The 27548-nt window shown below is 39.8% G+C and overlaps 1 protein-coding gene across 3 annotated transcripts in view; it reads left to right on the forward strand.

Annotated features, from left to right (window-relative positions):
• The window catches only part of GSK3B (glycogen synthase kinase 3 beta), a 156925-nt gene that overhangs the window by 61949 nt on the left and 67428 nt on the right, over window positions 1–27548 (forward strand). For all 3 annotated transcript variants that reach the window (XM_062595146.1, XM_062595129.1, XM_062595138.1), the window contains exon 3: window positions 22231–22314. In XM_062595146.1, coding sequence (XP_062451130.1) covers window positions 22231–22314 — 84 coding nt within the window. The remainder of the gene's footprint in view (window positions 1–22230; window positions 22315–27548) is intronic.

Genomic DNA, 27548 nt, shown 5'->3' on the forward strand with positions numbered 1-27548 from the left:
TGTGTGCTTCAAGCTGGTGCCTGCTTACCTTTTATATCCTGACAGGTTATCTTGGTACATGCTCCATAATTCCTTTGTGTTCTAATGCTTTAAAAAAAGGAAAAAAAAAGAAAGAAAAAAGTTTTGAGAAGCTAACTGGAAGTCCCTGAAACTTAAGGGATGTGATTCAGAAGCTCTAGGAAGTCCCAAGAGGATGTAATCTCTTTGCACTCCTTCTGCATGTGTGTATTGTGAAAACAGGAAAATGCACCCCAGTTGCCAATTTTTAGATCTTTAAAAGATCATTTTAAAAATCATATGTGTATAGTTCAGTATAACCTGCTAGAGCAGCAGTAGTATTACATTAGGCATAGGGACAAATCTCTTGGGAGAATGGCTTAAATAGAGTTTTAGGCTTAATTTTGGTTTGCAGTTCTGCTGACCTCATTGACCTATATGTTGGAACTGGTCTCCATATTAAGCATGAGAACTTGAGTAATGTCATTCTGGACAATCTGTATGTTAACTGTTTGAGTGGTTCACATACCATTGCTCATTGTGAGACCATTGAAACTGTCTATAATCAGTATGGGGAATCAGATTTTCTTCTGTCTTTTCAGTAGAAGTTTAAGAAAGAGTGATAGATGCTAATGTTCGTATGGCATACAACAGGGGTTTACAACCTTTAGGGGTCAAAACTACTCAAATAGCAAAATTTCATAGGTGCTATCATCCATGCTTCTGTGCAGGCCCTTAACTGACATGGTCTAATTGTGATGGAGCTTTTTTGGGAGAAGGGGGCTGGGGAGTGATACAGGTAGCCTAAATTTTCCATGCATTACTTTTCTTGGCATGTTCCTCAGAGTAATCTTCAGATTAAAAAAAAAAGCAGACTTGTTGCTCTCTAATCTACAAAAAGTAAGTAAGCAGGTGTACTAGCACAAATAGGAACATTCTTATTCTAATTTTTGTATTATTTCTGTGATTCTTTGCCCATTCTGGGTTCTCTTTTCTCTGCTGAGTGTGTGTACTTTTGTGAGCCTTTTGAAATGCTTCTGAAAGAAAAACAGCTTTACTTCAATTCTTGTTTCAAATGTATCAAGTGGCTGAGTATAAAAAGATCATTTTTCAAAGTACTCTGTATCCACTGTTTGTGTTAACTTAATTACAGCAACTTTGATCATAGCAGCACACATGAAAAATGTAAAACCATAAAGAAGAAAAATTCTTCTTTAAGAAAAGACTGGGTGCTTAGGGTTGTAAGCTCTGTTAGCTCTTCAAGAGATTTCAGATTTTGGTGTTTTAAACGAATAGAAAAGTTGATCCACTTTCTTTTTTTTAATAGATTCTGTATCTCTGCCTGCGGTTGAAGGGGTGTGTGTGCATGTGCACATGCAAAATGGAAACTTGCTAACGAATGCAGTTTGTGTCTTTTGGTGTCAGAATCTCAGTGGTTAACAGACAGAGTTATAGTCTGACTTAAAGGCAGGTTTAATTGGTTTCACTCATGGCAGACCTTTCCTATCTTATTTCTTGTTTGTCTGTTGTTCTGGACTGCTCAAGATACGGCAAATAGCAGCATTATATTGGAAAATATTTGAGGGCTTTCAGTCTGTACTGAAGTCACCTTTAGATAATTGATCTGTTTTGACAAGGGATGTACCTTGTAATCTGACAGAAATAGGAGAATTAAAACAAGTCTCTTCTGCAGCCTTTGAACCTGGACTGTAGATAGTCCTGCCTACAGATGGTACACAAGAGTTTGACACCTGGCCTCCTGACCCTTGTTGGGAACCCAGCTGGAAAGCCATAAGGGAAAAGGGATTTTTGTCTCTTCAGTGCAGGTTGGATCTCCTCCTCCCACTTGAGACAGGCTGCAAGAAGCATCTTGCCTCTCTAGTATTTTGGGAAACACCTTCTAGACCCCTATTCCTACACTTTGTAGCTTTGCTTTGAGATCATTAAATGTATAACTGAAGAGAAGCCATCCTTATTACTGAATCTTGAAATACCGCTTAAAAGACTTACTTTGCCTATATGTACCTGAGCTGTAGACCCTTTCACAAATACGCAGTGCCCAACTGAAATGCTTTACCTCTTTCTAGAGGAGGAGTTGGACATTAGCATAAAGATTTAGAATGAAACACCATTGTCATCTTAAGCCAGTGCTTTAGGTCTTAGATTAAAATGCAATGTGAAGGTTTTACCTACTCCGCTGTATTCTAGGTCATCTTTTATAGTGACCTCATCACCTGCAGAGGTTTCCACTGAATTAAGGACTGCACTTCCGTGTTAATGTAGTATTTGTGCCTGAGCTATCTGAGATCTCTCATGTATCCATCTGAGAATTGTTGAATATTCAGCCATTAATCTGAAGGCCTTCTCTCAAGGTTAACCATATCTAATTTCCAAGGACTTTACAATTGAATTGGAAGCACCCATGGCATAAAAAAAATCACAAAGAAAAGACATAGTGATTATAAATACTAACATTAAAGAGTCTTTCGTTTCAAACTTTGAAGACTTGTACATCCTAGCTACTTTTGAGGTCTGAGGAATAACAAATCACTGTTTGTAAGACCACTATGGAAGTGGCACTCTTAAAAGGATGCATTAATGTTACTGTTAAACAGCAAGAAAGAGCATCCTGAGCTACAGTTCTGACTACTTTAATTAGATGGCTTGTGCTTGTATCGCAAGTGGGGAAGGACAACTGAAAATATTTTCCATAAAATAAACTAATATTACAGACTTTGTAAAACTGGCAGAAAGAACTAGCTTGTCTGAAAGCCTTTTCAAAATAATCCCTCTAACCCTTCCTATTCCCAACCGAAGGGTTGCAGCCCCTCTTATAGACTGGGCCTATCAGATCTGACTTGCAGAATTTTAGCTATCTCAGCATGTGTTTGCGATATTCTTTTCATATTTTCAAGAGCTGGAAGGCTGTTCTCAGTTCCAGATGGTTTCTCAAAAGCCTAGGCTTTAACTCTTTTTATGTAGGCCAAAAATGTAGCTTCAGTTGAGCTTGGCTTAGCCAGGTTTCTGGAGATGTTTTCCAAGATAATAGTCTGTCTTGTAGCAGTGTTTGGTCTGTGCATTTCTTGAAGGTTAGCTGATCTGAGCCAATTCTGTCATTTGACTGTAACTGTGGTTTCAAATGCGTGTCTACTACAACTTACCAACGAGATCAGAGACATATCTACAGCCTCATTCAAAACCTTGTGATCCACTCTGTTTTCTACTTCTTGCAAACATTTAAGTATTGCTGGCAAAACTAAAAATCTGTTCATACGTTTGCTTTTGGTGGGTTGTGATGTGGTCAGTGTACTGCTTGTTGTATCATCTGAAACCTCCTTGGCCCTTACAGGTGTAGCCCAGAAGAGATTTAAGAGGTCTGTAAAACATCTTATTCCGTTTATGCTGTGTTCAAGTTCATATAATAAAATTATTTGCAATTGCATTGTGACTGATGCTGCAGATGTTTTCCAATCTGCCAAGGGAAATGGATGCATAATAGCTTTTAACGCGAAAACAGGTGTTCAGTTTGGCAGCTAGAAATGACGTGGAGTTTGCATTAATGGCATTGATTTCAGTTTTCTGAAATCGGGGGAGTTTGGTTGGAAACCATTGCACTGCAGATGCGGCATTATCCATCTGCAGTTGGCCTGGGGGAGGTGGCGGAAGTGCTCTTCGCTGGCACGTTCGTCTGCGTGCGCAGGCTGAGGTGAGTTTCCACGTTTCCATGTGAAGGGCTGCATGTTAATAGGGAAATACCTGCCGTAAGAATGTGTTGTCTGAAAAGAAAGGAGTTGAAAGAATCCTTGAGGTTTTTTCCTCTGTGCAGTAGGGGTGCTTGAATGCTGTGTAGGTACATGCTGTCATTCAAGCACCAGTTATTCTCGATTTTGAGCTTTTCTGTTCTCACAAGTTTTTGTGTGGCACTGCTCCTTAGACTATGATTAAAGAGATAATTTTAAAGCAAGATAGCCATTTGTGGTCAACTTTCTCTTCCCTCCTCTGCTTTTGGTGCATAACTTGAGACTGAAAGTAAACCTGTCTGTCCTATGTGTGTCTGGCAACTGAAAAAAAGAACCTTAAGAAAAATTGGCTTTTTATAAAAAGCCTTTTGCCCCACCAGTCTGGATAGTTTATGTCACTGCTGTAGTAATGATTGGTTTTGTTTCCTGTTGTATCTCTCATATTCCAAAGAAAATGGATTCATATGATTGTTGTTCATGAAATATATTAATACAGCTGTTCCTAAAATTAAGCTTGAAACTTCTCTGGGACACAGAGGTTAAACAAGAATAACATGGTAGGGATGCTATTCTCAAATCATGGCATTCAGAATTAAGGTTACAGTTTAAAAGGATTCCAAATATGTAAAGGAATGGAAAATGTATAGTTTAAAGTACATAAATAGCTGCAACTCTGCCCCATGCTGACAGCATACTCTAGCTGTGTGAGCATAGTGGAAGTCGTCTCAGAATTTCTGATCCTTGGTTACATGAAGTTTAGTTTTAAAAAGACACTTTCCTTCACCCTTTCTGAGTATCCTATTTAAGTGCCTAAGAATGTAGAAGGAAGACGAGAGTTCTGCAAGAAATAGGGCAAACCTCCTCTTTATTAATCACATTTGTAAATCCCAAAGTTTTGCTTTCTAGTCATGTGTTCAGCATACAAGCAGTGATATTCATGGCACTCGCTCTTAATCTTGTGTTACCAATATGAGAGATGACTTTAAAATTCTCAGGGTTTTTTTTGTTTTGTTTTGGAGTGCTGTACTGATGCCCAAAAGCTGTTGTGAAAAGCGTGAGTTTTGTTTCCTAATTTTATAGAAAGATCTGTGATAGCCTTTCAGGAACGTTATTGCAAATACTATGCATCTTTGCTTGCCTGAGAATATATCCTCACATTGGTTCATTACAGGCTAGTGGAGGGGAATTTGTTTCCCTCTCTCTGATTTAAGAATGAAGTGTTTAATGGCTACAACAGTACTTTCTTAGCATGGAAATGAAGTAGTTTTTGGATGTGTGCAGCCTGGCAGCAGTGGAGAACTCGGGGCTGTTTCTTGTGTCCTGAGTGCTGTCTGAGAGTCGTTATGTAGAAAAAAAGAGAGGGGAGGAAAAAAAAGCTTCATGTCACTGTAAAATTTCTGAAGTAATTCTGAAGCCAAATTCGAAGTGGGACTCCCCCCTCCCCCCTCACCCCATCCTGTAGTTCCCGCTAACACAAAGCGGCAGAGGGCTGTGTGCGATGCTCATCGGAGCTGGGTAACATGCTGCTGTGTAGAACTGGGGTATCAAAGTGGCTGCTGGGTGGACATGACATCCCAATAGGCAGCTTTTACCTGTCTCCCAGCTGAGGACAAAACTGTTTTGTAGAATATAAATAGAAAAACAGCTGATCCTTGTCCAGATAAGAAATGATGCTTTTGAGACTTCTCAGCTGTTTGGCACATCCAGTCGCTTCAAGGCTTTTTGTTACCACTGTGTGTTCTCTTTTAGATGTCCTGCAGCATGGGATTATCAGGCTACAGAAGATGTAGCATGAACATTTTTTACATCTAATGGTGTTATTTACCTCTCACTTGCTTTCTTTCGTTTTAACTTGGTTAAGTTACATTTGGTTCAACTTGCCTTTCTTGGAGTGTGGAACGTGGTGTTTAACAATTTGCCTTCAATTTTTGTCTATGAACACAGATTTTTATCTTCAAAATGCTCAGCTGCTGAATTAGGCTGTAGCAAATTTTTTGTCCCTTTTGAGATCAGTATTTGTTATTTATTCAAATATTTTACTATGAGAGCTATGCATTTTAAGGAAAAAAGGGAGTATCTGATGAAATGTGAAGCACAAGGAGGACAGAACTTCTACCAGCTGCTGAATGGAAAATCCTTCAAGAGAGGGGAAAGGTCTCCTCCTTCATACATCACTTCCTTGTATAACTTCACTTTAAGTTCAGCTCTCAGCTATTGGCACCTCTCTCTCTGCTGTCTCTGTGTGTCTCTCTCGTGAGTCTCTGTCCCTCTCTCTCCCCCATCTCTCGGTCCCTTTTGTCTTTCTCTCTCTCTCTCTCCCCCCCAATCTCTCGGTCCCTTCTCTCTCTCTCTCTCTCTCTCTCTCTCTCTCTCTCTCTCTCTCTCTCTCTCTTCTGCCCCCTCCCCTCTCCCCCTGTATGTGCTATCCTTTATTCCTGGGTCATCCTTAAAGACAGATAACATGTTCAGCAAAGAAAATGAGAAAGGTTTAGGGAAATGTGAAAATTGGCACAATTTTTGATTATCACTTTGTCTGGAGTGCCCCTGACATTTTAAACCCAACTGGCATGTTGGTGGTTTTCTTTGGTATGAAAGGTAATCTGCACTACCCGGTTCTGCTCTGGAAAATAGTGGCAAGAGATGAGGAAATACTGGAAGAAAGCTATTTTAAGGTTTTTTTTTTTTGTTTGTTTTTTTTTTTTTTTTTTTTTTTTTTCCCAAGCATCTACCATGCAGAGACAGAGGCCCTTCAGTGTCTGCAGGGCGTATTCCAGAATTAGCAACACTTCTATCTTCCCTGTGCCTTGGCTGCTTCCTCTCCTTGCAGCAGCTGGGAAAGCGAGACCCGAGTAACAAACAACTGTTTTGTAGACTGCCCAAGAAAACAAATTACTTTTCTGTCATCTTACATTGCACTTCTTTGAGAGATGCTGCTTGTGGTTTTTGTGTTCTGGAAGTCATTCCCTTCCATTATCTGACTGCATTATGAGATGAGGCGGTTTTGTTGGATGACCTTGACTCCTGCATGATCTACTACTGGAAGCAAAACTGGATCTCAATTTTAAATGGCTTTGTAAGAGTTGTCTCCTGTAATGATTCCAAAAAAAAAAAAATTGAGGAAAGTACAGAGAAACTTCCTTCTGCTGGTGAAAATTCTAGTTTTGGTGCTTGATGCTTTGGTATTGTGTTGATACTTGCCTAAGAATGCAAGGGGCAGTGTCAGTAATACGTTTTTTACTGTTTTTTTTTCTTTTCTTTCTTCTTCCTCTTTTTTTTTTTTTTTTTTTTTTTTTTTTTTTTTTGTGAGGAGTAAGGAAAGGACCCACTTAAAGTCCAGTTTTGCTGCTTTAGAACTGAGATATAAGGTGTGTTGTTTGTCATGTTTTTAAATGCATGTTATGTATGGACTTTTGACTCAATAGAACACAATTGTCTGCCTTCAGAGTGGGTTTTTGTTTATATAGTGCCTGATCTAGTGATCTGGGATGTGTAATCGAGGCTCTTACGTGTGTCAAGATGCAAATAACTGAACAATATATATCCATATTTGACAGTTTTTCTAAAATTTGAAGTCCAGTCTAATTGTTACAGACCCAGCAAAGGTGCTCATTTCACCTCTTCGTTAGTGCTGCTCCTATGAAAGCCTAGCCATGATGATTAGATTACTTAGCCCTGAACTAACCAGGCAAAATGCAAACATTCAGTCTGAGTCACTGAAGCATAATAATACATATGTAAAAGAACAGCTGGATCTAATTTTGATTTTTATTCAAGAGGCGCTCTGATGCCGTGGAAAACTAGAGTCTACTTCCTTTCTTTTTTCCCCTTAAAGTTTATCAAATAAGAGTGAAGACAGAATATCTAACTTGATGCCGTTTAGAGATCCATCTGCTTCTGTGTTATTTGAAGATTTGTCTTAGTGCTGTTTATCTGACTGAGTTTGCAGGCTCTTGTGTGTTCATCTTGGTTTAATGTCACTAGACAAAATGAGTGAGTCATGAATGTTGTACCAAGTTTTGGGGGCTTGGAAACAGAGATTCCATTTATACCAGCTGACTGTAACAGTGCAAAGATGTTGGTTAATTGTGAATGAAATCGTCTGTTGTGGACTGGTCCCTGAAATGGGGTCGTGATACTTTCCAGGCTGTTTTGGTGCTGCAGGAATGTTTCCTGAGTTTATAAGCTTTGCTGGTTACCAGTTCTGTTGCTCTCAGGGTAAGTGCACAGAGGAAAACTTTTTTCTCCTTTACTTTTTGAATGTAAAATTTCAGATTGGACATTCTTGCTGCCTGTTTGAACCCAGCAAGGTATCTTGGTGGAAAAGTTTGGTTTTACTGGTTAATAAATAAATAAAAAGTATTGATGACTCCTTTTAGAAAGGGAATAAACAGTGTTCAAGTGTGGAAGTTGGCACTCTGGAGTTTGCTATTCCTAAACATAGTGCATGGGCTAGAGGCAATGCCTTACGTGGATGCACTTGCATCTGCTTTCTGACCATGGCCAACGTCTGAAATGTTGGGCACATCTCAAATTAAGTCTGACAGTGAGCAACAGAAAGGGAGTCGGGGAATCTGAGGTGACCACAAATTTCTCAAGAATTCTCCCAAATAAGGGTAAATAGTTAATCTTTTCCTTTCTGCTTCTGTGCTTTATAAGTACAAGCTTTAAGTAGTAGGCGATTTTGAGTTATAAAATTGGAAGATAAAATTTCAGTGATAATAACACTGAAAGTTCCACAGACAGGAAGGGAGGAGGGGGGGGGGGGGAAGTGTTCTTTCTAGGTTGGACTCTTCTGCAAGCGCAGCATCATAGTAAGCTTGGCTAGAATTATATGTAAGAGAGACCTGGAGCTTCACTGATTACACTAGATAATTAGCACCATTCAGTTGTCAGGAGATGTCTGCAAAAAACAGAAGCATAAGAAAATGTGAAATAGAAGTTCTTTTTCCAGTGTGCTGGAAACCAAATGCTGGAGTCAGCATTTGAAGAGCCAGAACAAATAGTCAAGAACTAGATATAACTTATACTTCTCCCCCCCCCCCCCCCCATACACTCACACACTCACACACACACACACAGAGTCAACGTAACTTGGGAAAGGGCAGAAAGTACGTAGTTAGCAGATAATGCAGTTGATTTCCTGATAGGCAATGACTCTGCTTCTGTAACTGCGCGTAACAGGTATAAAGGTTATCCGCATTCATAGTGCTTGTATAGGGCTGACAGACTAAGTGGGACCAGTAAGTGGTATGAGACAAAGGAAAACTGAGGCAAGTTGAGGACTGCCTGGAGGGTTGGAGGCATGACAGAGTCAGTGCACTCATTGAGCAATTTCAGTGGCAACATGCAGGCCATCGATTAACTGGAAAGATAAACAGTGCAAGGACTCCTGTTTTGAGCTCACCTGATGAGTATCTCTTGAAAAGGGTCCACCTTGCTAGTGGGAACATCCTGTACCTAGCTGTGTGTGCAGGCGGTAGGAAAAAAATCTCTTCCTGGTGGAGCCCTGAGCTGTGGCATCCTGTCCTACTGGCTTGTCTATGTGGATCTACTTACGGATAACGAACCTCTAGGTGACCTCTTAAGTAGGTATGTGCTTTCAAAGGGAAGTGTATTAAATTAAGGTCCTCCTGAATTCAGTTGTCCACTGACACTCCATTGGAAGTTTAATTCTGATTCATCTTAAAATTTTATTTGAATTATTTTTTTCTGAATGTAAATATAGCTTAAAGATATTATGATTCTGTCATAATCTAAGCTTGTGTGCTGTAAACAACTAAGCCGTGTGGGGAGCAATACCTTCTTTCCTACTTAAGCAGGCAGCATCATGTCCTCAGCAGGAAGTCATTTTTCAATATTTTGTGTTGACTGAATTTTGAATGCAGAAGGGTCTTAAGACTTTCATGCGCAGAACCCAGTTCTAACAAACAACAGTACAATGTTGCAAGTCTGGTTCTTATGACTAATCCTAATCTGGAAAGACCACCTCTGGTTAGATAAAGAAATGAAGCTGCTAACATTCAATCTGTGATCTCTTCATCTCTGATACCGAACTCCTTTTTAGCATGCTCATTCTCAAGGACTAGTCATTTAGCACTGTGGCTCTTACAGCATAAGCTACCGTAAAATAGAGCTTCAGTTGCCTAGAACTGTATTAAATTATTGCTGACTGGGAAAACAGGTTTCGTATCCTGCTTCCCCATTTCTAAAATACACAATTAGAAGTTATCCCTGAAATAATATAAAAACTTAAAGGGACTTTGAGACTAGTTAAGTTTACACTGGCATACAGTTGTTGGGGGGGGTATTCTTGTATTTAACTTGTGTCAGTATAAAGTAGTTTTCTTGTGTACTAGAACTAATGAAAGAAAATATTTTTGCCTCTCAGTAACAACCAGAATCCATTTTGACCCTTACGTGCTTGTCCCAATGTGTTTGCCCTCACGTGCAACAGCTCTGCTTGCTTCTGACCGTAGAATAAAGCTGTGACCATCCTGAGCACAACTGGAGGGTAACGGGAGGTGGGCTGTGGCTGCAGGACTGAAGGGCAATCATGGAAAATCCCTGTTTTGACCTCAGTTAGGTTGCTTTGCGTTCAGTGAAAATAGTCCTAGAGGTCATCCAGAGGAAGGAAGGGAGAGACATGAAAGAACCATGTCCATTTATTGACAGAATTTTTGAAGAAGGGCAGTACTTCCCTGAGGTCAGATATTATTTTCATTAGGTCCTGTAATATCTGTGGTGATCCTGCTTGTGTTGCAGAGGAGAAGCTTGGACTTAAGCAGATGCAAAGGCTGTGTAGGTAGCATGGTTCTCTCATACAGGCTCTGTTGCTTGACCTAGATAGTCATTTCATGCTGCTTTTGAAGACAGTTGACTTTTAGGAAAATGTTCAAATTTGGGTGCATCCTCTTCAGTGTTGTACCTCTTAGGAAGCTCATACCATGTTTTCTGTATCCAGTAAATACTTGCCATAGATTAAAAAAAAAAATATGGGAGGTGTCAATCAAAATTGAATTCAGTATCTTCATTGTGGTGTCTCATCAATTTATTAAATAATGCATAAGCCATTGTTTCGGAGGTGCGACAGAACAAGGTAGCCCCTAACTTCTAGGCCAATAATGGCTGTTACATTTGAAAAAAATGAGGTAGATTTTATTAGTTTCAAGAGGCCATAAACTAAATTTTATTGTTATTAATCTAAATATTAATGCCTTGCTTGTTCTTATACATTATTTCTCAAAAACCAAGAAATTGGTGGGTAGAGGAGGAGGTTACTCTGCAGTTTTTCTTCTCGCTCCTACCCTGATACGGAAGGATAATGTGTCCAGCAGAGAGTTAAAGGATTGAGGAAAAAAGCTTTACCGTAGAGACACACTGTTGCATTAGAATCTGGAAACTGTTTTTTTGTGATCCTCTTGATTGCTTTAGCTAATAACAGTCTGGTGGTTCAAAATCTTTTTTAGTCTTTCAAGTCTTCCTCTTTCTGAACAGATTTTTGTCTTTTAAAGATACGTTTTCTCATTGTTAACATGGGAAGGTTTTACCTGTAGAGCCAAATTCCTTCCTTATGGAGTGCTGGTTTAGCAGTCCTTGAAAGGCTTCTGATTTCACTGGAAGCTATCAAATATTCAAGAGAGTCTTGCTAGCTTTTTTAAGGGAGATTAGTCAGGTTCCTTCTTCAGAAACATAATTTGTGAATTAAAATGGTTCTAGCTTGTTTTGCAACTGGATGTCACCTATTTCCTGTGTTTTTGGTACCTCTGAATATATGTAGCTTTTTGAACCCAGAAGAGAAATACATTACCATGTCTTCCACCTAGCTGTATGTATTCTACCTAGCTGTGATTACTTTGAATTTGGCACAAATACATTTCATGCTTTTGGAGATCAAGCTGGCCCATTGGTGAGGAATTTGCTAGCGTGCAGGGGATTCTTGGCTTGTCTAGGCAAGGCTGTCTAATGTGCTTACCTGTCAGGTTTGCACGATACCTTGGGCCGGGGCAGGTGCCCTGTCTGCCTCGGTTATCTGATGTTCCATTTCCTGATGTGATTTCTAAAATGCAGACAGTGGGGTTTTTTTACATCTGTTTATATAAAGGGTGCAGGACAGAAGAGCTCAATTTTTATATATATATATGTGAACATTTATGGTCCCATTGATCTCTCTCATGTATATTTATGATTACTCAGTATTTATGATTACTCAGTATTTCAGAATACTGAATTGGGCAGAAGAGAACAAATAAAATGACTTTCTAGAAAACCACTGATTTATGTTCCATTTTCTGTGTGACAGAAGTAGATGCAACTGCCTTTCAACAGGACAGCATTATAAAGTGCTCTGACTGTGAGAGAAGACCATTTGGTCTCTCTGTGCAGTTCCTCAGCTTATTTACTGTTCCTCACCTTATTTCCCATATATAACAAATAAGGCAAGGGTCTCAGGGCATCCTGTCACTACATGGCTCCAGCTGATCCCCACAGCGTGTCTGTTTTGTTGTGTGCACTGGGAGTCCTGCAGATCATCCTCTAGTCAGGACTACATCGTGTGTGTGTGCAAAGACTGGACTGAGGTTGCACAGAAAATACAGTATCAGACATTGGGAACAATGTTACCAACTTTCCTGTCTTGCCTCTCTCCTCAGATTTTTATTTATATGATTTTTTTTTTCTATATCTTCTTATCAGCAGTCCCGGCACAGGCTTTTCTCTTGCCATGTGGCATTGCTTGAATGTTCTTCCTTGGCTTCCAGTCACTGCAGTCCCAGCTACTGTTCTTTATCTCCCCTATCCTCTCAGACTACTTTGTTTCTCCAACTTGTGTTGTAGAACTAAGAGTGGGAGTTTGGGCAAGATTGGAGAGGAAAGGCCCCGACTTTCAGTTCCTTGTCCTTAGTGCAGGAGCAAGCAGCAGCAGGGTGTTGAAGGAAGAGCACCACTGGATCTTTGGGAAGCTGAGAGGCTCTGGTAGATAGGTGGGTTATCGGAAGGGAGCGCAACACAGTTTTGGCAGTTGCAGCCTTTGGAAAAGTAGCCATTGTATTAAATTTTCTCAAGGGTTTTTTTGGAGCCTTCTAATAAATCGGGTAAAAATAACTTTCATAGAGATGGGAAAAGGCACCACCCTGGCACAAGCGATGTCTTTCTCCTGAGAATGAAGGCAGTGGCAAGTGGAGTGGCTGTCACACTACCCCTGCCCTGGAAACTCCTGCACAGCTGGTGCAGCAGCTCTTGAACTGACACAGCATGCAGCCTCGAGTATGCAGTGACCTCAACCCCGTGTTTTGGGCTGTGAGCTGGAAAATCAAGTGGTGTCTCATGAGCTGCTCAGATGTCCTAACTGCAGGGGCATAAGCTGGAATGGAAGGGTGGACAGCTGAGCGTGGAGAATGGCTGTTGCCCCGTGAGTTCGAGCTGCTGCTGGTCATGAATCGGGGCCAGTAGGCTGACTCTCGTTGCAACATGTTCCTAAGATGCTTTTGTGACATTTACCCTGAGTTGTCCTGTCACAGTTAAAAGGGGGAGCAGTGAAATCAGTAACGTTCCTAGATGTTTGCAGACACTAGAGGCAGAAGAGCCAAGCTTCACTCGGATTAGATAGTCGTTGGTCTGTGCTGCTCTAGCTCTGTGGAGCTGGCTCTTGCAAAATTCTTGTCGTAAAAACCACACAAATGCAAATAGTTACTAAAACTTACTCTACTTGACCTTACTGCTGCTTTGAGGGGAAATTAGGCTAGAAGCGAACGTGAAGATTTCTCAATCTTTTTATTTCCGTGCTGCAACAGCCTTTAGCCCGAGGAAAGCAGTTCTTGAAAATGCGACAGTGTTCAAAAGGTGCCAATGCTGACCAAGGGAAGAACTCCAGAGTAGCAAGTCTGATAACCCATTTTACCAAAAGTGAACACTAGCTCTTCTAGCAGCTTATGTGGATTTGTACTTTTAACATAGCTGGCTTTCCCTTTTAGTCTCATGATAAGTTTCTTGAATTTAGCAAAAGGTCAAATGGTGAAATTATTTTACAGCTACAGGAGGAATGTGCTGCTGCCTTTTAATGTGGAAGTACCTCTTTGGGGAAGCTTAGATTGCTTTTAAATTAAAAATCGTGAGGACTTAATTTTGGTGTGTCCTTATAAATACATCTGGCTTATGTGACTGCCCTCTAAAATTCAGCAGGGTATTTACCGTCTCATACAGGCACTCTTGGACCTGAGATTCACACGTGGTGGTTTTAAAACATAGTGATACCTGCTTATGACTGACTTTCCTAAACTGGGGGTGGGGAACCCTCCAGGAGTTTGGGGAGAAGAGCTTTTTTTTGTATATGGACCTAAGATAAGGAATCTAAATCCATTTTTAAACTTCCCTGCTGCAGTTGTGACCTGATTTTCCCCACCCCAGCTCTGAATACTCAGAGGAGCAGTGTAGCCAGTCTCCTTTTGAATTCAGCAGGGAATGTTTAACCTTTTAAAAGCTAGGTCATTTGGGAGCTCATTATAAAGACTCTTTCTTCTGAAAGATTTAATTCTGCTTGGCAAATAACCACGCACAGGCAGCTAATTCCACTTGCCAGTTAAACTTCCTTGTTGTGCTCTGGTCAGTTTTCACCCACTGCTTCCCTTCTTGTGTCCTTATACTTCAGTGCTTCCTCAGAGCTCTTAGGGAGGTTGCAGTTTTTGTTTGGATTGAAATTAAAGCTCCTAATGACTTCTGGTATCGGACATACTTGTGTCATGCAGAAATATTCTTGAGGTTGATGAATGAATGAACATAAGAGGAAACATGTATCTGCTTCCTCAAAACAATTTTTTTTTTTGAGTGTAAGGAGAATTTTTCCTGTTGAAATCTTTCTGCATGAAACATCTGCTGCATTGTATGTAAGAAGAGAAGGCCAAGAGTAATAATGCATTTCATTAATGTTTAATAATGTAATGATTAGCAACTCAGCAAATGTCTTATGCCCATGGGAGATTGGAACTTATTTGATTAATAGATTAATTGCAACCTGTTCCTGTTGTGATTGCAGGTGTAAGTTTCTGTGGATGTTGCAGACTCCCAGAGGACTGAGGTTATAGGCATACTTACTCTTTCTTCCTTCTTCCCAGTTGAAGAGTTAAAAATCAAAATATGAGAAAAATCCATATGCTACTTCTGTGAAAGAAAACTGATTTTTATTGTATGGATTTTTTGCCGGAGATCCTCTGTGCTGCCTCTGAGGAAGAATGAGTGCTCTCTCTGAAAGCATAGGATTGCCTTTTAGAGAAGGCTTTTTCTTTCAATTATTCTCCTTTCTACATTTTCGTATTCTAGTATGATATTGGACTTGAATCATCTTTCTGGGCTTCAGACCTGGTTCTGTTTCTCTAGTTTTTGTCTCGGATGCACCTTAATTCCTGCTGCATTTGGAATCACATTTGGCGCAGTGCAAGAGATGCTATAGAACTGGGATTTAGAACTGAGCTGTTTGCCAGGTCACAATATTTGAAACAACCACTTGAAAATGATTAATCGAATTTCAGGTTGTGGTCTAAAAGTGACATGATGCCTTAAATCAATTTGTGTTCCAAGTTTAGTCTCCTGCTTCCTGAGCTGGCGGGAATTTAGGTATTAAGTCTCTGAGACTCAAACTTGATTTCCATTCAAAGAAGCCATAATGAGCTAACGTAAGAATTTGGCTTCAACTCTTCAATTAACTCCTGAGATATAGAGAGGAAATGAAAGCAAGGTCAGAGTTTTTCCTCTGTTCTCCTGAAGGACTGAGGCTTACTCTGTGACCTTTTAGGAACAAAAATAAGGCATTTCTTTTTCCAAGTATAGGAAAAATTGTGTGCAAGTTCCATGTTAAGTTGACGTTTTCTCTCTAGGGACTGTGTCCTGCATTGGCAAGAGCAGACTGGAAATGACATATCACAGCACTTTCTATCTCCAACTGTTGGCAGTAGGAGGAGGTGTATCGGGGAATAGTAGTAAGTTCCCAGCAGGTGGTCCCCATTGTGAAAAGAAATGTAGTGTCTGAGCTTATCAGAGGACAGTAATATAAAAAATAAATTTACAGAGTGGCAACAAGGTGTGTGTTCACACTGCAGTTTTTCATCCAGCATGCCTTTCTGACAGCTCTCATTTCACCGTGTGGTTAGGGTTTAAATCCAGCTCTTAAGGGATTTAAGACAGTCTTTTAACATTTTGCTTCACTCTTCTAGAATTTAGTTTTGAGTACATTCTTCTTCTCACTGCCCCTTCCCTCTCTTTTAATTTCAGCTGGGACATCATAAATCACTGGTTTGTGCATTGATAGCTCACTGTTGCCTCCACGTACACTTGCCTGAACCCTCTGCTTTGGCCTGACCAGGGATCCAGCCAAGTGTACTATGCATGCTGACCTCGAAAGGCAAACTGCTGCTACCATCTCAGTCTGAGCCAAGGCTTGTTTCTGTGATCTGTGCCAATGCCAGGGCTGAAGGTCGCTGTGCGCAGTAATAATTTTTGACTGGAATATAGCTGTCACACATAGTTTGTACATGTAACTCTTTTTGGACGTTTGACATTAACAGTTCTCAGGCCAACATTTCGAAGAACATTTTCCTCTGCAGCCCTGCCATATCTCTCAATCTTTTGTTACTTCTAGGATCTTAATTAACAGATCTTTTTTTTCATGAGAACAAATACTGGGAAGCTTGGCTTGTTGTGGAATTTGGTGATGAGAAGTGGCTTTTGGAGCCTTTGCATTGCTTTCAGTTATGTAATAGTATGGAGTATAGTGTAACCCTGCCCGTCACTGAGTTTCATGGAGATGCATGCACAAACATTCAGTATCATCCTTTCAGCTGGATCTCTGCATCTGCTTTCTCTGCTGGTCATGCTTGCTTGGCACATGTGAATTCACCATTTTTTATGAAGATTTGGAATTCCTGGAAGAGGTGGAAGTGATATTTCTGTGGGGTTCCCCCTGACTCCCCTTAGGGAAGCTCTGAATATTAACACTGTACTAATTAGTATTATATCTGTGTCTTGAACCTTTTTGATGATGCATGTCGTCATGTTTTTACAGACACTAATCCCCGAAGCTGCTTCTGTGCACGTTCACTGCAGAAATTGGAGCAGGACCCAAGTATCTGGACTCTGACCCATGTTTTTGATCTGCTGGGCTGCCAGTATTTAGCAGTCATAAATGGACCAGCACTAACTTGGATGGTGGCTGTTGTGGCATTATAGCTTTTAGTATATCATAAATACTACTATTCAATAAATCATATTCTTTTGTTGATACTATACTGTGTTTCTGGACTGAAGAGTATGATGATATGAGTTTGAGACTAACAGGTTTGTGCTTGCTGAAGTTTTTTTTTTTTTTTTTTTTTTTTGAGGTCTTCTCACTTGGTGAGATTTTTGAGTCTCTGCTGAAAAAAAAAGACTTCTGTAGCTTAGATCAGCTGGTGCTGGAAATATGCCATGACTCAGGGGAAGAGGGGAATTAGTAATTTGACTTGATCCAAGCCTCAAATTTAAAGGAGAACTGTGATCTGTGTTGACATTTATCTCTGCTGGAAATTGCTTGCCTACAAAATGGGCTTTTCATGGGTGGCTAGCCATTGATGACTGGTATGGGCTGCTGTAGTTAAGACATACTTTTGCATTTCTCCCCCCCCCCCCCCCCATTAATTTATTTCAGTGAGAGCTTGGGGCAAATGCAGAAGAATGCAAGAATTAGCCTTTACTCTGTACTCATGTATCTGTGGAAGGAGACTGGGTTTGTGAGCCACAGAATAGTTTCTATAATTCTTTTGGTGTTAGAGAACAAGGCAATGTTAAAACTAGCCTTGTGATTAGCAGTATTTGAAATACGTATTTGGAGATATAGTTAAGGCAACTTCAGGGTTTTTTAGCAAAGACATGGTGCAGCTGTTAGAGGAAAATAAGCTGATCTTGATGATCTGACTATATCTTGGTAACATAGCTGGTGCTATTTTTGTACCACAGGCAGCTTATGTGGAGTATGACAGCTTCTTCTGTGGTCCAGAGCGTTTTGTCTTAGTGTATCTCTCAAAGCTGAGCCTAGGAGATGTGGCTTAAGTGTTGTGTAAGCCTCTGCCAGCCTTAAACATGGCTGGCTGAGGTGGTCCTGAAAGACCTCTGTCGGCATAGGACTGCAGCCTTGTGCTTGGAGTCCAGCCTTTTTCTTGCCCTGGGAGATAGCCAGGGAGGATTCTTCTTCCTCCTCTGTAAAACTGCTTTAAATCTCTCAAGGTGTCAATCAGAACTGGTTCCCTACGCTCAGCAGCACAGAGGGTGAATGTGGGTGAGTGGAAGTGAGTAAGTCATTCAAGCTTTTCTAATGGAAGTAGAGGGGGAAAAAAAACCCCAAACTATTTGCTTCATCTTTACCCCTCTATTTCCTAGTGGAAATCAGTTCCTTCCCCCTGCCCTAGTAGAAAGTGCAGAGACGCTTGGCTGCACCAGTGCTGCTGCTGCCCGTTTGTAGGGTGGTTCTCCTAGTCTGCGGTGGCAAGTTACAATGGTAAGACAGGTGCTGCTTGCTTGTATCGACTGTGGCTTGAGCCCAGTTGTGAAGAGTTGGGGTAGCCTTGGGGAAGAGGCATGAGTCTTTGTGCATGAGCTTTATTGGCTGTGTTTTGTCGTTATAAAACTGATGATGTCCTAGTAATCTTTAACAGAAATACCTTAATGAGCAGTCAGGTTTGTTCAAGGCAATGAACAAGCGGTCTGGCCTGGCAAAGTTGTCTTTAGAAGTGATGAACAGGTTTTGAGCACATTCAATTTGCTTCTCAAGTTAGGGAAGAGCTTAAAATTGGTTGTAAAATAGTCTTCTAGAGTTGTGTCAACAACGCCTTGTGTTCTGGATTTAGATAAATAATTCAAACTGCGACCAAAAGAGGCTGAGTAATCTGCTAATAGTCTCTTTGGCTTTGCGCATCCCTAAAGAACATGTCCTTTGGGAGCTCTCTGTTTCGTTATAAACTGAAGTCTGATGGATTGGCTTTTGTGGCAAGACTGGTGGTGATGGGTGATGCTTTCTTTAGTGCTTACTGGGCCCAGGATTCTCCTTCGGTGCGAAAACTAAATCTTCCTGTGAATGGATGGGGGAAGGGGAAGAAGCGTAACTTCCTCTTCAAATCTAACTTTTCACCCATGTCACTCTGCTTTTGGAAGACAGAAATGATGTGTTAAGGATAAGCAAAAGCTTTGTGTTTTCATCCACTCTGTGTATTGATCATGCACTGTCAGCCTTTCTAAATAGCGTATTTTGAAATGATTTTAGTTTGCATTATATTGAGACATATTTTATCTGCTGTACTCAATGTAGGACATCTGTCACTGTTCTCTTTAGTTGAGCTCCCTTTTTATTACCTGATTTTCTTTGCTCCAATGTATTTGTGCACTAGTAAGTAATAGCCTGCATTATAATGCAAAATGGCTGTTAGCTATTTAAGCTAGGCTCAGGGAAATATGTAGTAAAGTGAGGATAGTTGGAAGGATTAATTTGAGAAAAGTGAATTCTTAAAACCATCAGCCTGTTATATTAACTGTAGTAGCTGTTCTTCCTTGCACAGCATTCAGCTCTAGCTCTGCTACTTTTTGGGTATTTTCAATAGGAATTCCCCCAGCAAGTGATGATTAAAAATCAGCCTGGTATTAACTTGACTAAGATGACAATTTATTTCGTTCTGTGTCATTCTAGGATATAACATGTAGGTTACTGTGTAACTAGTTGATGAGTTCCCCCGATATTACCTCCCATTGAAGCAGTGTTTCTGAAGCTGCAGCAGATGGTCAGGGTAAGAGCCTAAGGAGATGGATCAGAGTAGAAGGCATCAAAGTGGGCGCGGATTGTGCTTATGCTAAATGAGATACCAGAGTATAAATATAACTTCAGCCTGGCGTTAGAATAACTTCTGCTGACTTTTTTTTCCAGCATATCCAGTCAGGGTATACATACTATCTTAAGAACATGAAGCGATAACTTTGAGTTACAGCATATATGTGTATTTTAAGGAGCTAGTAGAGATATTGCTAAAATAATATTTACACATTGATGCTCAGTACATTCACGTTTCTTTCAGTAATTCCCTGAGATAAAGGGATATTATTCTCATTCTAGAGCTAGTGGGACAAAGGGAGGAAGAAGTTATTTGCCCTTGGTGGTGCAGTGAATTACTGGTAGATTTGGATTTAGGTACTGAAACTTCCAGCATTATTTCAGTCTTGTAGTAACAGTGTTAAGTACTGTAAAAGCCAATTGCAGAAATTAGTTTCTTGTAATGATAGGCAGTTTAGTGACTGATAGGCTCCAGAACCATCCATAATTCACCTCACCAGTAAAGATCTGTGTTGTACCACAAATTTTGTGCCATGCATCACAGGAAGCGCAAACACAGCTCTCAAAACGGACTCCTTTCTGATGGTGTTTAATAAAGAATGGATATGTGGAGACTATGTAAACTCCCTTTTTGATCTGAGGAACACTCGTTTGAAATCAGATGTGTTGATGAGGTTGTGATGAAGCCTCTTTCACAAGTTCCCCCCACTACTTTTTAGGAGATGAATGAAAGCCTGAAAGATCTCTCCATGGTTTCCTTTACTTTCTCCCTTCATCCTTCAGGTGATTAACTCTGTTTTACCCCCATCTCTCCACATACACATTTTGAAAAAAAGTAGACTCAAACCATGAGGACACAATGGACTTCTTGCAGTGTTCACCCAACAGACTTGGGCTGTGATCAGCTCGGGAGGCTGATCAGGCTTGGGGAAGGAGTTTAACTCTCTTTAGTTACCTGCTGGATGACTGCCAATTGATAATTGTGTAAGATGTCACTCGTGTTTGTCAAGAGCTAGGTGATGCTAAAGCGTGTGGTTTTTCAGTTTGGTTTGGTTTGGGGTTGTTTTCAGTCAGCGATGGCAAAGATGATGGGATTAGCATCCTATCCAGCACCTCTTAGTTAAGGCTACATGGCTTAGAGGAATTGAAAGCGGAGTTTGTAATCGTGTCTGCATTAGAAGCTCTATGTGGTTCTTGCAGAGCTCCGTAAGCTTTAATAGTCCACCATATGTGGACCCTGATGCACAGAATATGAAACCCACGTTTCAACAGCAGCACCTCACGCAGGAGCTACTATCTTTGTATGTTGAAGTATGAAAATGTGTAGTAGCGAAACACTTCCCTTGCAGATTTTCTTGAGGTTAGCCAGAGTTCATGATCCTAACAGGACCAATGTTTCGGTGGTGTTAGCTGGTTGGGATGTGTGGCTAGCTGGTTGTGATGTGTGGCTAGCAACCCTATGAGCCCAGTGGAAGTTGGAATACCTTTCATTTCTAAAGCTGCAGATTGTACAGTGATTGAGCAATGAAGGATAGTGATGTGTAAAAGTGACTAGGAGAAAGGAGTTTCCTGATGGCAGTTGTGTTTATTAAGTATAACAAATAGCCGTGCTGATTTAACTTGTTGTTTTTATTCATAGCTGCAATTCACTTCTTCACTCATTTCTATCTGTTAGGCCATAAACTCTCTAATTTGTTTAGGACTTAGTTACAGTAGGGATCCTGGTAAAACCCTCACTTTATTATGCGTGTAATAAAGTCGCTTGGTTTTAACAGCTTTTTCAGACTGATACAAAACAGGAAAGCAGCACTGTTATTCTGTCTGCCTAAATCTAGTTAAGCTTTGGTTGAACAGAAATAAGAGTTGAGATTCCCTTTTCTCCATTTTGGGAGTTCTTTGTTGGCATTACAATGAGAATGATACAGGAAACAGCCTTCCATCACAAGCCTGCTTTGCGAGGTGGGGGAAAAGGTGTGTAGGTGGAAGTGGTGTCACTTTGAAGTATTTACGGCAATTTAAAGCAGAAAACAGGTATTTTTGGAGCTTTTAAAGATTTTTGTCAAAAAAGATGAAAGAAAAGGCTTTCTTAAAACTCCTTTTGCATCCTCCTGTTCAGGTTGCACCAAATCACCAAATCCAAACATAATACTCTGTATTGCTTTTGTGATTTCAGAAACATTTTTAAAATAAAGGTTTGAAATGCCAATGCAAATTAAACTCTCCAAAGGTTTACTTTTACATTATTTACGTTATTTTTACATTATTCAGATGGAAAGAATTCTAGCTATTTTGACCAATATCTTATGTTGTTGTAAAATGAGAAAATAAAAATGGAAAGCTAACATCGTATTGCCTCTTGTTTCTGAAGCTTGATAATATAATTAAATAATTCTTGGATTTTTTTGATGAATTTGTGGACTTTTATTTTGGGGAGAAATGCACTCAAATGTGTAGATACTTTACCATTGAGAGAGTAATTGGAAGAGAGGCTAATACAAGTGATTCATACAGTCAGAAAGCTGTTGCCTCTTTCTCTTCAGCTTCTGTTTTTTGATTCTCTAGTTTTGCCAAATCCAGTATCTCTATATTTGTGTCCATTACAGCCCCCTTTTTGAGAAAAGAGTTTTCCTAATTGTTTGCTTTACTCCTTTGTTTCAGAACCGAGAGCTCCAGATCATGAGAAAGTTGGATCATTGTAACATTGTCCGATTGCGTTACTTCTTCTACTCCAGTGGAGAGAAGGTAAGTTAGAAATAAATGAAGAACAGGAAAATGCCTCTCAGTAACCATCTGGGATATACTGAACCTGTTCGAATTTTTGGAGACAACAAAGTGTCTCTTTGTCTCTAAACAGTAGACGTTTTTATATTGAAAAAATGGTGCCCAACAGATCATATTGGAGGTGATCCTTTTCAGTGTGGAAGTGTGTGCTTCGTTACTAGTATAATGCAACAGGTCTACACTAGGTTTGGATACACACAGCCTCTTTTTAAACTTAGTGAAGCGTGCAGGTCTTTGTTTGCACATCCTGGCACTGCCTTTACCAAGTAAAGTTAAGATAGCTGCCAGCTACTTGCTGTAGAATGTATTTATTGGAGCTCAAGTAGGACTTTGAGACTACATCTCAAAATTCACCATAATTGCAGAAGAAGGAACTTTTCTTGTTTGAGATACTTACTATTCAGTATTGAAGCTCTAGTCAGTAGCTGTTACTCAAACTTACATAAAGTGTAGCTCGTATGATCCTCTGCTCTTACGCTCTCTGCATCCCATTCTCAGGTCAGCATTATTCCTAGCAGTAATCAGACTTGGAGTCATTCAATATGTAAAAGTCAGACTCTAGCTAGCTCATTTTTCTTCGTGAAGACTATTGATAAAACCAAAAGTATTGATATTTGTTCCTTCCACTTGATATAAGCAGCTAGGACCAGTAACTGGGAAAAAAGATGGCGATGTTGAGAATATGAATTAAAATGTAAATGCATATCATTTTATTTAAAATACATGGAGAGAGTGGAATTTCCGTAAGTGCAAATATATTTCCTATGATTCAGAGTTAAGAACTTCATAAAACTCATGTGATGTTTCCCAAATCCCTTCCTTCTGTCTGTTCCACAGACTGAGTTTAAAGGCTCAGGGGAAAGAATAGTACCCACCTGGTTGTAGCCTCTGTTAGAATGCTTATGCGTCAGAGAGGGGAGCAAACAGCAGGAATTAATACATCTAAAAAATCAGATTTTGTCCTTAGATTTCTTTCAGTCCAAGTATAAAGCCCTCCCCCCCCCTTTTTTTTGAGAGTTACAAACTTGTATGCTAATATGAACCTATAACAGCTGTCTTGTCTATTTATGCATTAGCATTTTAGGAGTTGCAGGTGAATTCAGGATGGAAGAGTCCTCACAGTGTCATTTAGTGCAAACTTACACTCAAAGCAGGGCCAGCCATGAAGTCAAAGAAGGTCTTTCTGGCCTATGAAAGTTAGTTTGTGCTGTGGTGTGGGGGAAAAGGGCTAGGTGATCTTCTGAAAATCCTTCTAGTCTTTTAAATTTATAATTATAAATATTTATGTAAATTACTTAGAATTTTTGTATAAATTTTACAATTTTTATGAGCAGAATCTTGATTTGCCTTCAGTGTGGATGTACCTGTGCACACAGTACTTTGAGGACTAAGTATATGAGCTAACAGAAACGAGGAGGATAGTTACTGCTGTTGCCATGTAGCAGATCCACAGACTGGGAAAGGTAGTTCAGTTCATGGTCTCTGCCCTGTGTGTCCAGGAGATAGGGAAGAAGAAGACATCTTTGAAGATGGGTCATCAGGGGGCAGGTCATGGCAGGGTGTTTGGATGTTTGGAGCCCTGCTGGTATCTCTCCAGGAGGCACTTTAGAAGGCCTTGGCTCAATGTCTTCCATGCTCCGGATGGAAATTTTAGAGCCAGGTTTCAGGAATCAAGCAGTGTGGGTTTTTTATGTGTGTGTGTGTGTTGTTTTGTTTTGTTTTTTTTTTTGTTTTTTTTGTTTTTTGTAGCTGGTTTATAACTAGTGAAGTAAAATTTCATGGAATGCCCAGGCAGAAGACAAATGTCTTACAGCTTTACAGAATCACAGAATGTTTGAGGTTGAAATGGACCTCTGGAGATCATCTAGTCCAACCTCCCTGCTCAAGCAGGGTCACCTAGAGCATGTTAGACAGGGTTGCATCCAGGTGGGTTTATTAATATCTCCAGAGAAGGAGACTCCACCACCTCTCTGGGCAACCTGTGCCAGTGGTTTGTCTTTCAATAGTTTCAAAGATTTCTGCAAACCATGGCCATGTGAAAGCTTCTCAGAACACTACCACAGGAATCTTTGATAACAATAGGTTAAGTAAAATTATTTCTGAAATCTTTAACTTGAGGTTGAGTTAGAGACAGGATTTTCTACTTCATTGTTTCAGTTCCACGTGGCTAATTCTTGGCAATGCTACTTCTGTTGAAAAATGCAGTGTTTTTCCAAGACAGGTGAATCTTGATGCTCCAGGGAGTAGTTTTCTTTTAACTTGTGATACTTCATCTTAATTTTCAGGGTAAATAGTGAAATACCTGCTCTTCTCTATTCATGTACTGCAGCCTCTGCTCTCTGCCATTATGCTTTCCATTTCTACCCTGTTGCAAAATCAGGACAATGTGACCCATTCCCTAGGACAAAAGTGCACCCAGCACAACTTTAGCAGTGCAGCTGTTCAGGTTGAAAGGTCTCTTTGCAGGTCTGTACAAAATAATACTGAATTGGCTTGCCAGTATTTCCGTGTAGTTGGCTACTACAGACTCAAGTCTCAAGACTCAAGAAGATAAGTGTGTATTAGTTTGTCTGCTGCTGTTTGGGGAAAGCCCTAAGTAGCAGCAAGTTGAAGCTCTGAAGTTCATCTTTTGGGAAAGAAGAATAAGCTGTCTTCCCACTTTTTGGTCAGTTTGGAAAGCAATAACATCATTTTGTCTCTATTACCTTCATAATCCAGCTAACTATGAGGAATGGCGGAAAAGGAGAAGAGTATACAGTAGTCTCATTTGGGTCCTTCTGGTAAGCAGAAAGGACGTGCAGAAAGCAGTTTCAAATTTAGATAGTAACGTCCCAAAGTTTCATATAAAGTGATTCCTGAAGCCAGGTCCAGTGAGAAAAGCAGTATAAAAAATCCAGGAAGAAAAAGTAGAGGATGCTAGCAGTGTAACGGTGAGTGGCGCTTGCCTTTGTTTTCTCTCTGTGAGTTTAATTTTGATATCTAGATGTTAAAAATTCTGTTGCATGAAGGTTTTCATGAAGCCATGATTATGTTTGTCCCAGCTGGAGAGTTTTGTGAACTTCTCCCCTCTTACTTGGTTTTTGATACCAATGCTAGAGTTGTGGGTGGGGGTTTTTTTGGTGTTTTCGGGGATTTTTTTTTTTTTTTTTTTTTGAGGAGAGGCGCTAATATTGAGAAACTAAATTTGTCTGGATTTCCACATGCCCCAATGGATTTTTCCAAATCCAATTTATTTAAATTGCCTCTGTTTGAAAGTTGTGTGGCTGATAATCATTCAGTTCATTTTTTAATCAGTAGGCAATTTTAGGCACTAGGCACCTTAAAACTGTCTTTATTCTAGCAAATCTGGGGTTAAATTCTTGATTACAAGACTGGAAATAGCAGAAGAGAGCATAACATTGAGAAGAACAATTCTAAGTGATGCTAACACTTTGTAGTGAGAGTATTCCTTAGTTGCTTCAAAGGCATTGCTAGTTTGTAGAGGTTGGAGCTGCCCTGGTCTCCTTTCTGGGGGCTCTCCCTGGGATTGCTTCAAGAGTTTGAGCTCTCTATCTTTTTTTTTCTTACCGTGACCTCTTTTTCTTTATCTCTCCACTTCTCTTAAAATTCCTTCCTGCCTTGGGGAAAAGCAGTCTGATTCTAGTAACACGGAAGTCTTGAATCAAACATGGCTCAACTAATTTCTTCTCCGTTGTTTTTTGTGATTGGTGACTCCCTCTTTCCTGAGCATCTCTGAATTTAGATTATCTTTGTATTTCTTAATTCCTTCTCACTTAAATAGCTATCTTGCTGCTTGCTGACAATCCAAAAAATCTATTTTGTAAGCTGTGTCTTGATACACAAACTGTGTCCAGTTAGAGTTCACAGGGAGCATCTAATATATATTAATATGACGGTTGACAAATTTGGCATTGATTGCTTCTGTAAATCATTTTCTTGTCAGTTCGTTCTTTCTGCAAGTTTACAGACATTTATCAGATCTGTTGGATAACTCAGTTCTTTCAGAAGGCTCTTCCTTAGTGAATTTGCCAAGGTAGATTCCGCTTTCTTTCTGAGGTTTTATGAGATATCTAATAGGGCACTGATTTTTTTTTTTTTTTTTTTTTTTTTTTAATACATAACTCTAGTGTGCTTTTTTGGTAGTCCAAAGCCTAATTATGACTAGTGGAATGAAATGGAAAAGAAAGAACAACTAAATAATAGATTGATTTGGCTTGTGGAATATTCTATTGGTGGAAGTAGTGACTAGTCAAACTTCTGTGGTCTCTAGTTTCCTAAGTAATCCTTGAGAAAATGGGCAGGTTCATGGGGCTAGCCAACTTTGCTGTGTTCAGTGGTAGTTTTGGTATTCTGTGTTGTGTTAAGGGGTTCAGCAAGACGCCTCGTTTGCCTGACAACATTCCCCTGGAAGATCAGACCATGAGAGAGAGGAGGTTCACTGATTTCTTTACTACTTTTCCTAGATTTCAGAAATTACCGTGTATTGGACAGGAAATATAGATGTAAATGTTGATTTTTATTTTTTTTTTTATTTTTTTAAAGCATGTGTGCATGGAAGGACTAGATTATTGCCTGTCCTTTTAATCTAAATCTGTGGAAAACCTTTTGGACTATACTTCAAGTGAGAGTTGATGTATATAAACTGATTTTTTTTTTTTTTTTTTTTGGTTCCTCTGCTGAGAATATTCTCTGGTATTTTATAGAAGTAGCTAACTTTTTTAATCAGTGGCTGCTGAATAAAACTAATCAGCTATTCAAAACCTGGCGTAAGAGTTTGTAATTCCCATTTTTTTCTATTTCAAATATATATATTTCTTCATGGTATTTTATAACTGTTGGATCTTCTTGTGTGGAAATTTTTGTGTTTAATATCCATATTTTGTGATCAATCCATATCCTTGTCCAAAGGAGTCAGAGAGGTCACTGGAGAGATTTGTTGCTGCCTCAAATCATATAAAAGTAAAGTATACGCTTTTTTGTTGAGTAGTTGTGTGTCTGGTTATGTAACCTTTTTCTCTGTTTAAGGTGGTTTGTTATCCAGAGTGCTCAGTGAAAGCATATATGGAGGCACGAACAGATCACAAAGAGGCAACATGCTGACTTTTATGGAGGCTAAGCTGGCCCTTCTGCATGTTGTAATTGATTTTTAATTCTATTTAGCCTTGTCCGTAAGGGCAGGCAGCCAAATTCCATGC

This window comes from Rhea pennata, chromosome 1 (assembly GCF_028389875.1).
Source record: "Rhea pennata isolate bPtePen1 chromosome 1, bPtePen1.pri, whole genome shotgun sequence".
Classification (NCBI taxonomy): Eukaryota; Metazoa; Chordata; class Aves; order Rheiformes; family Rheidae; genus Rhea; species Rhea pennata.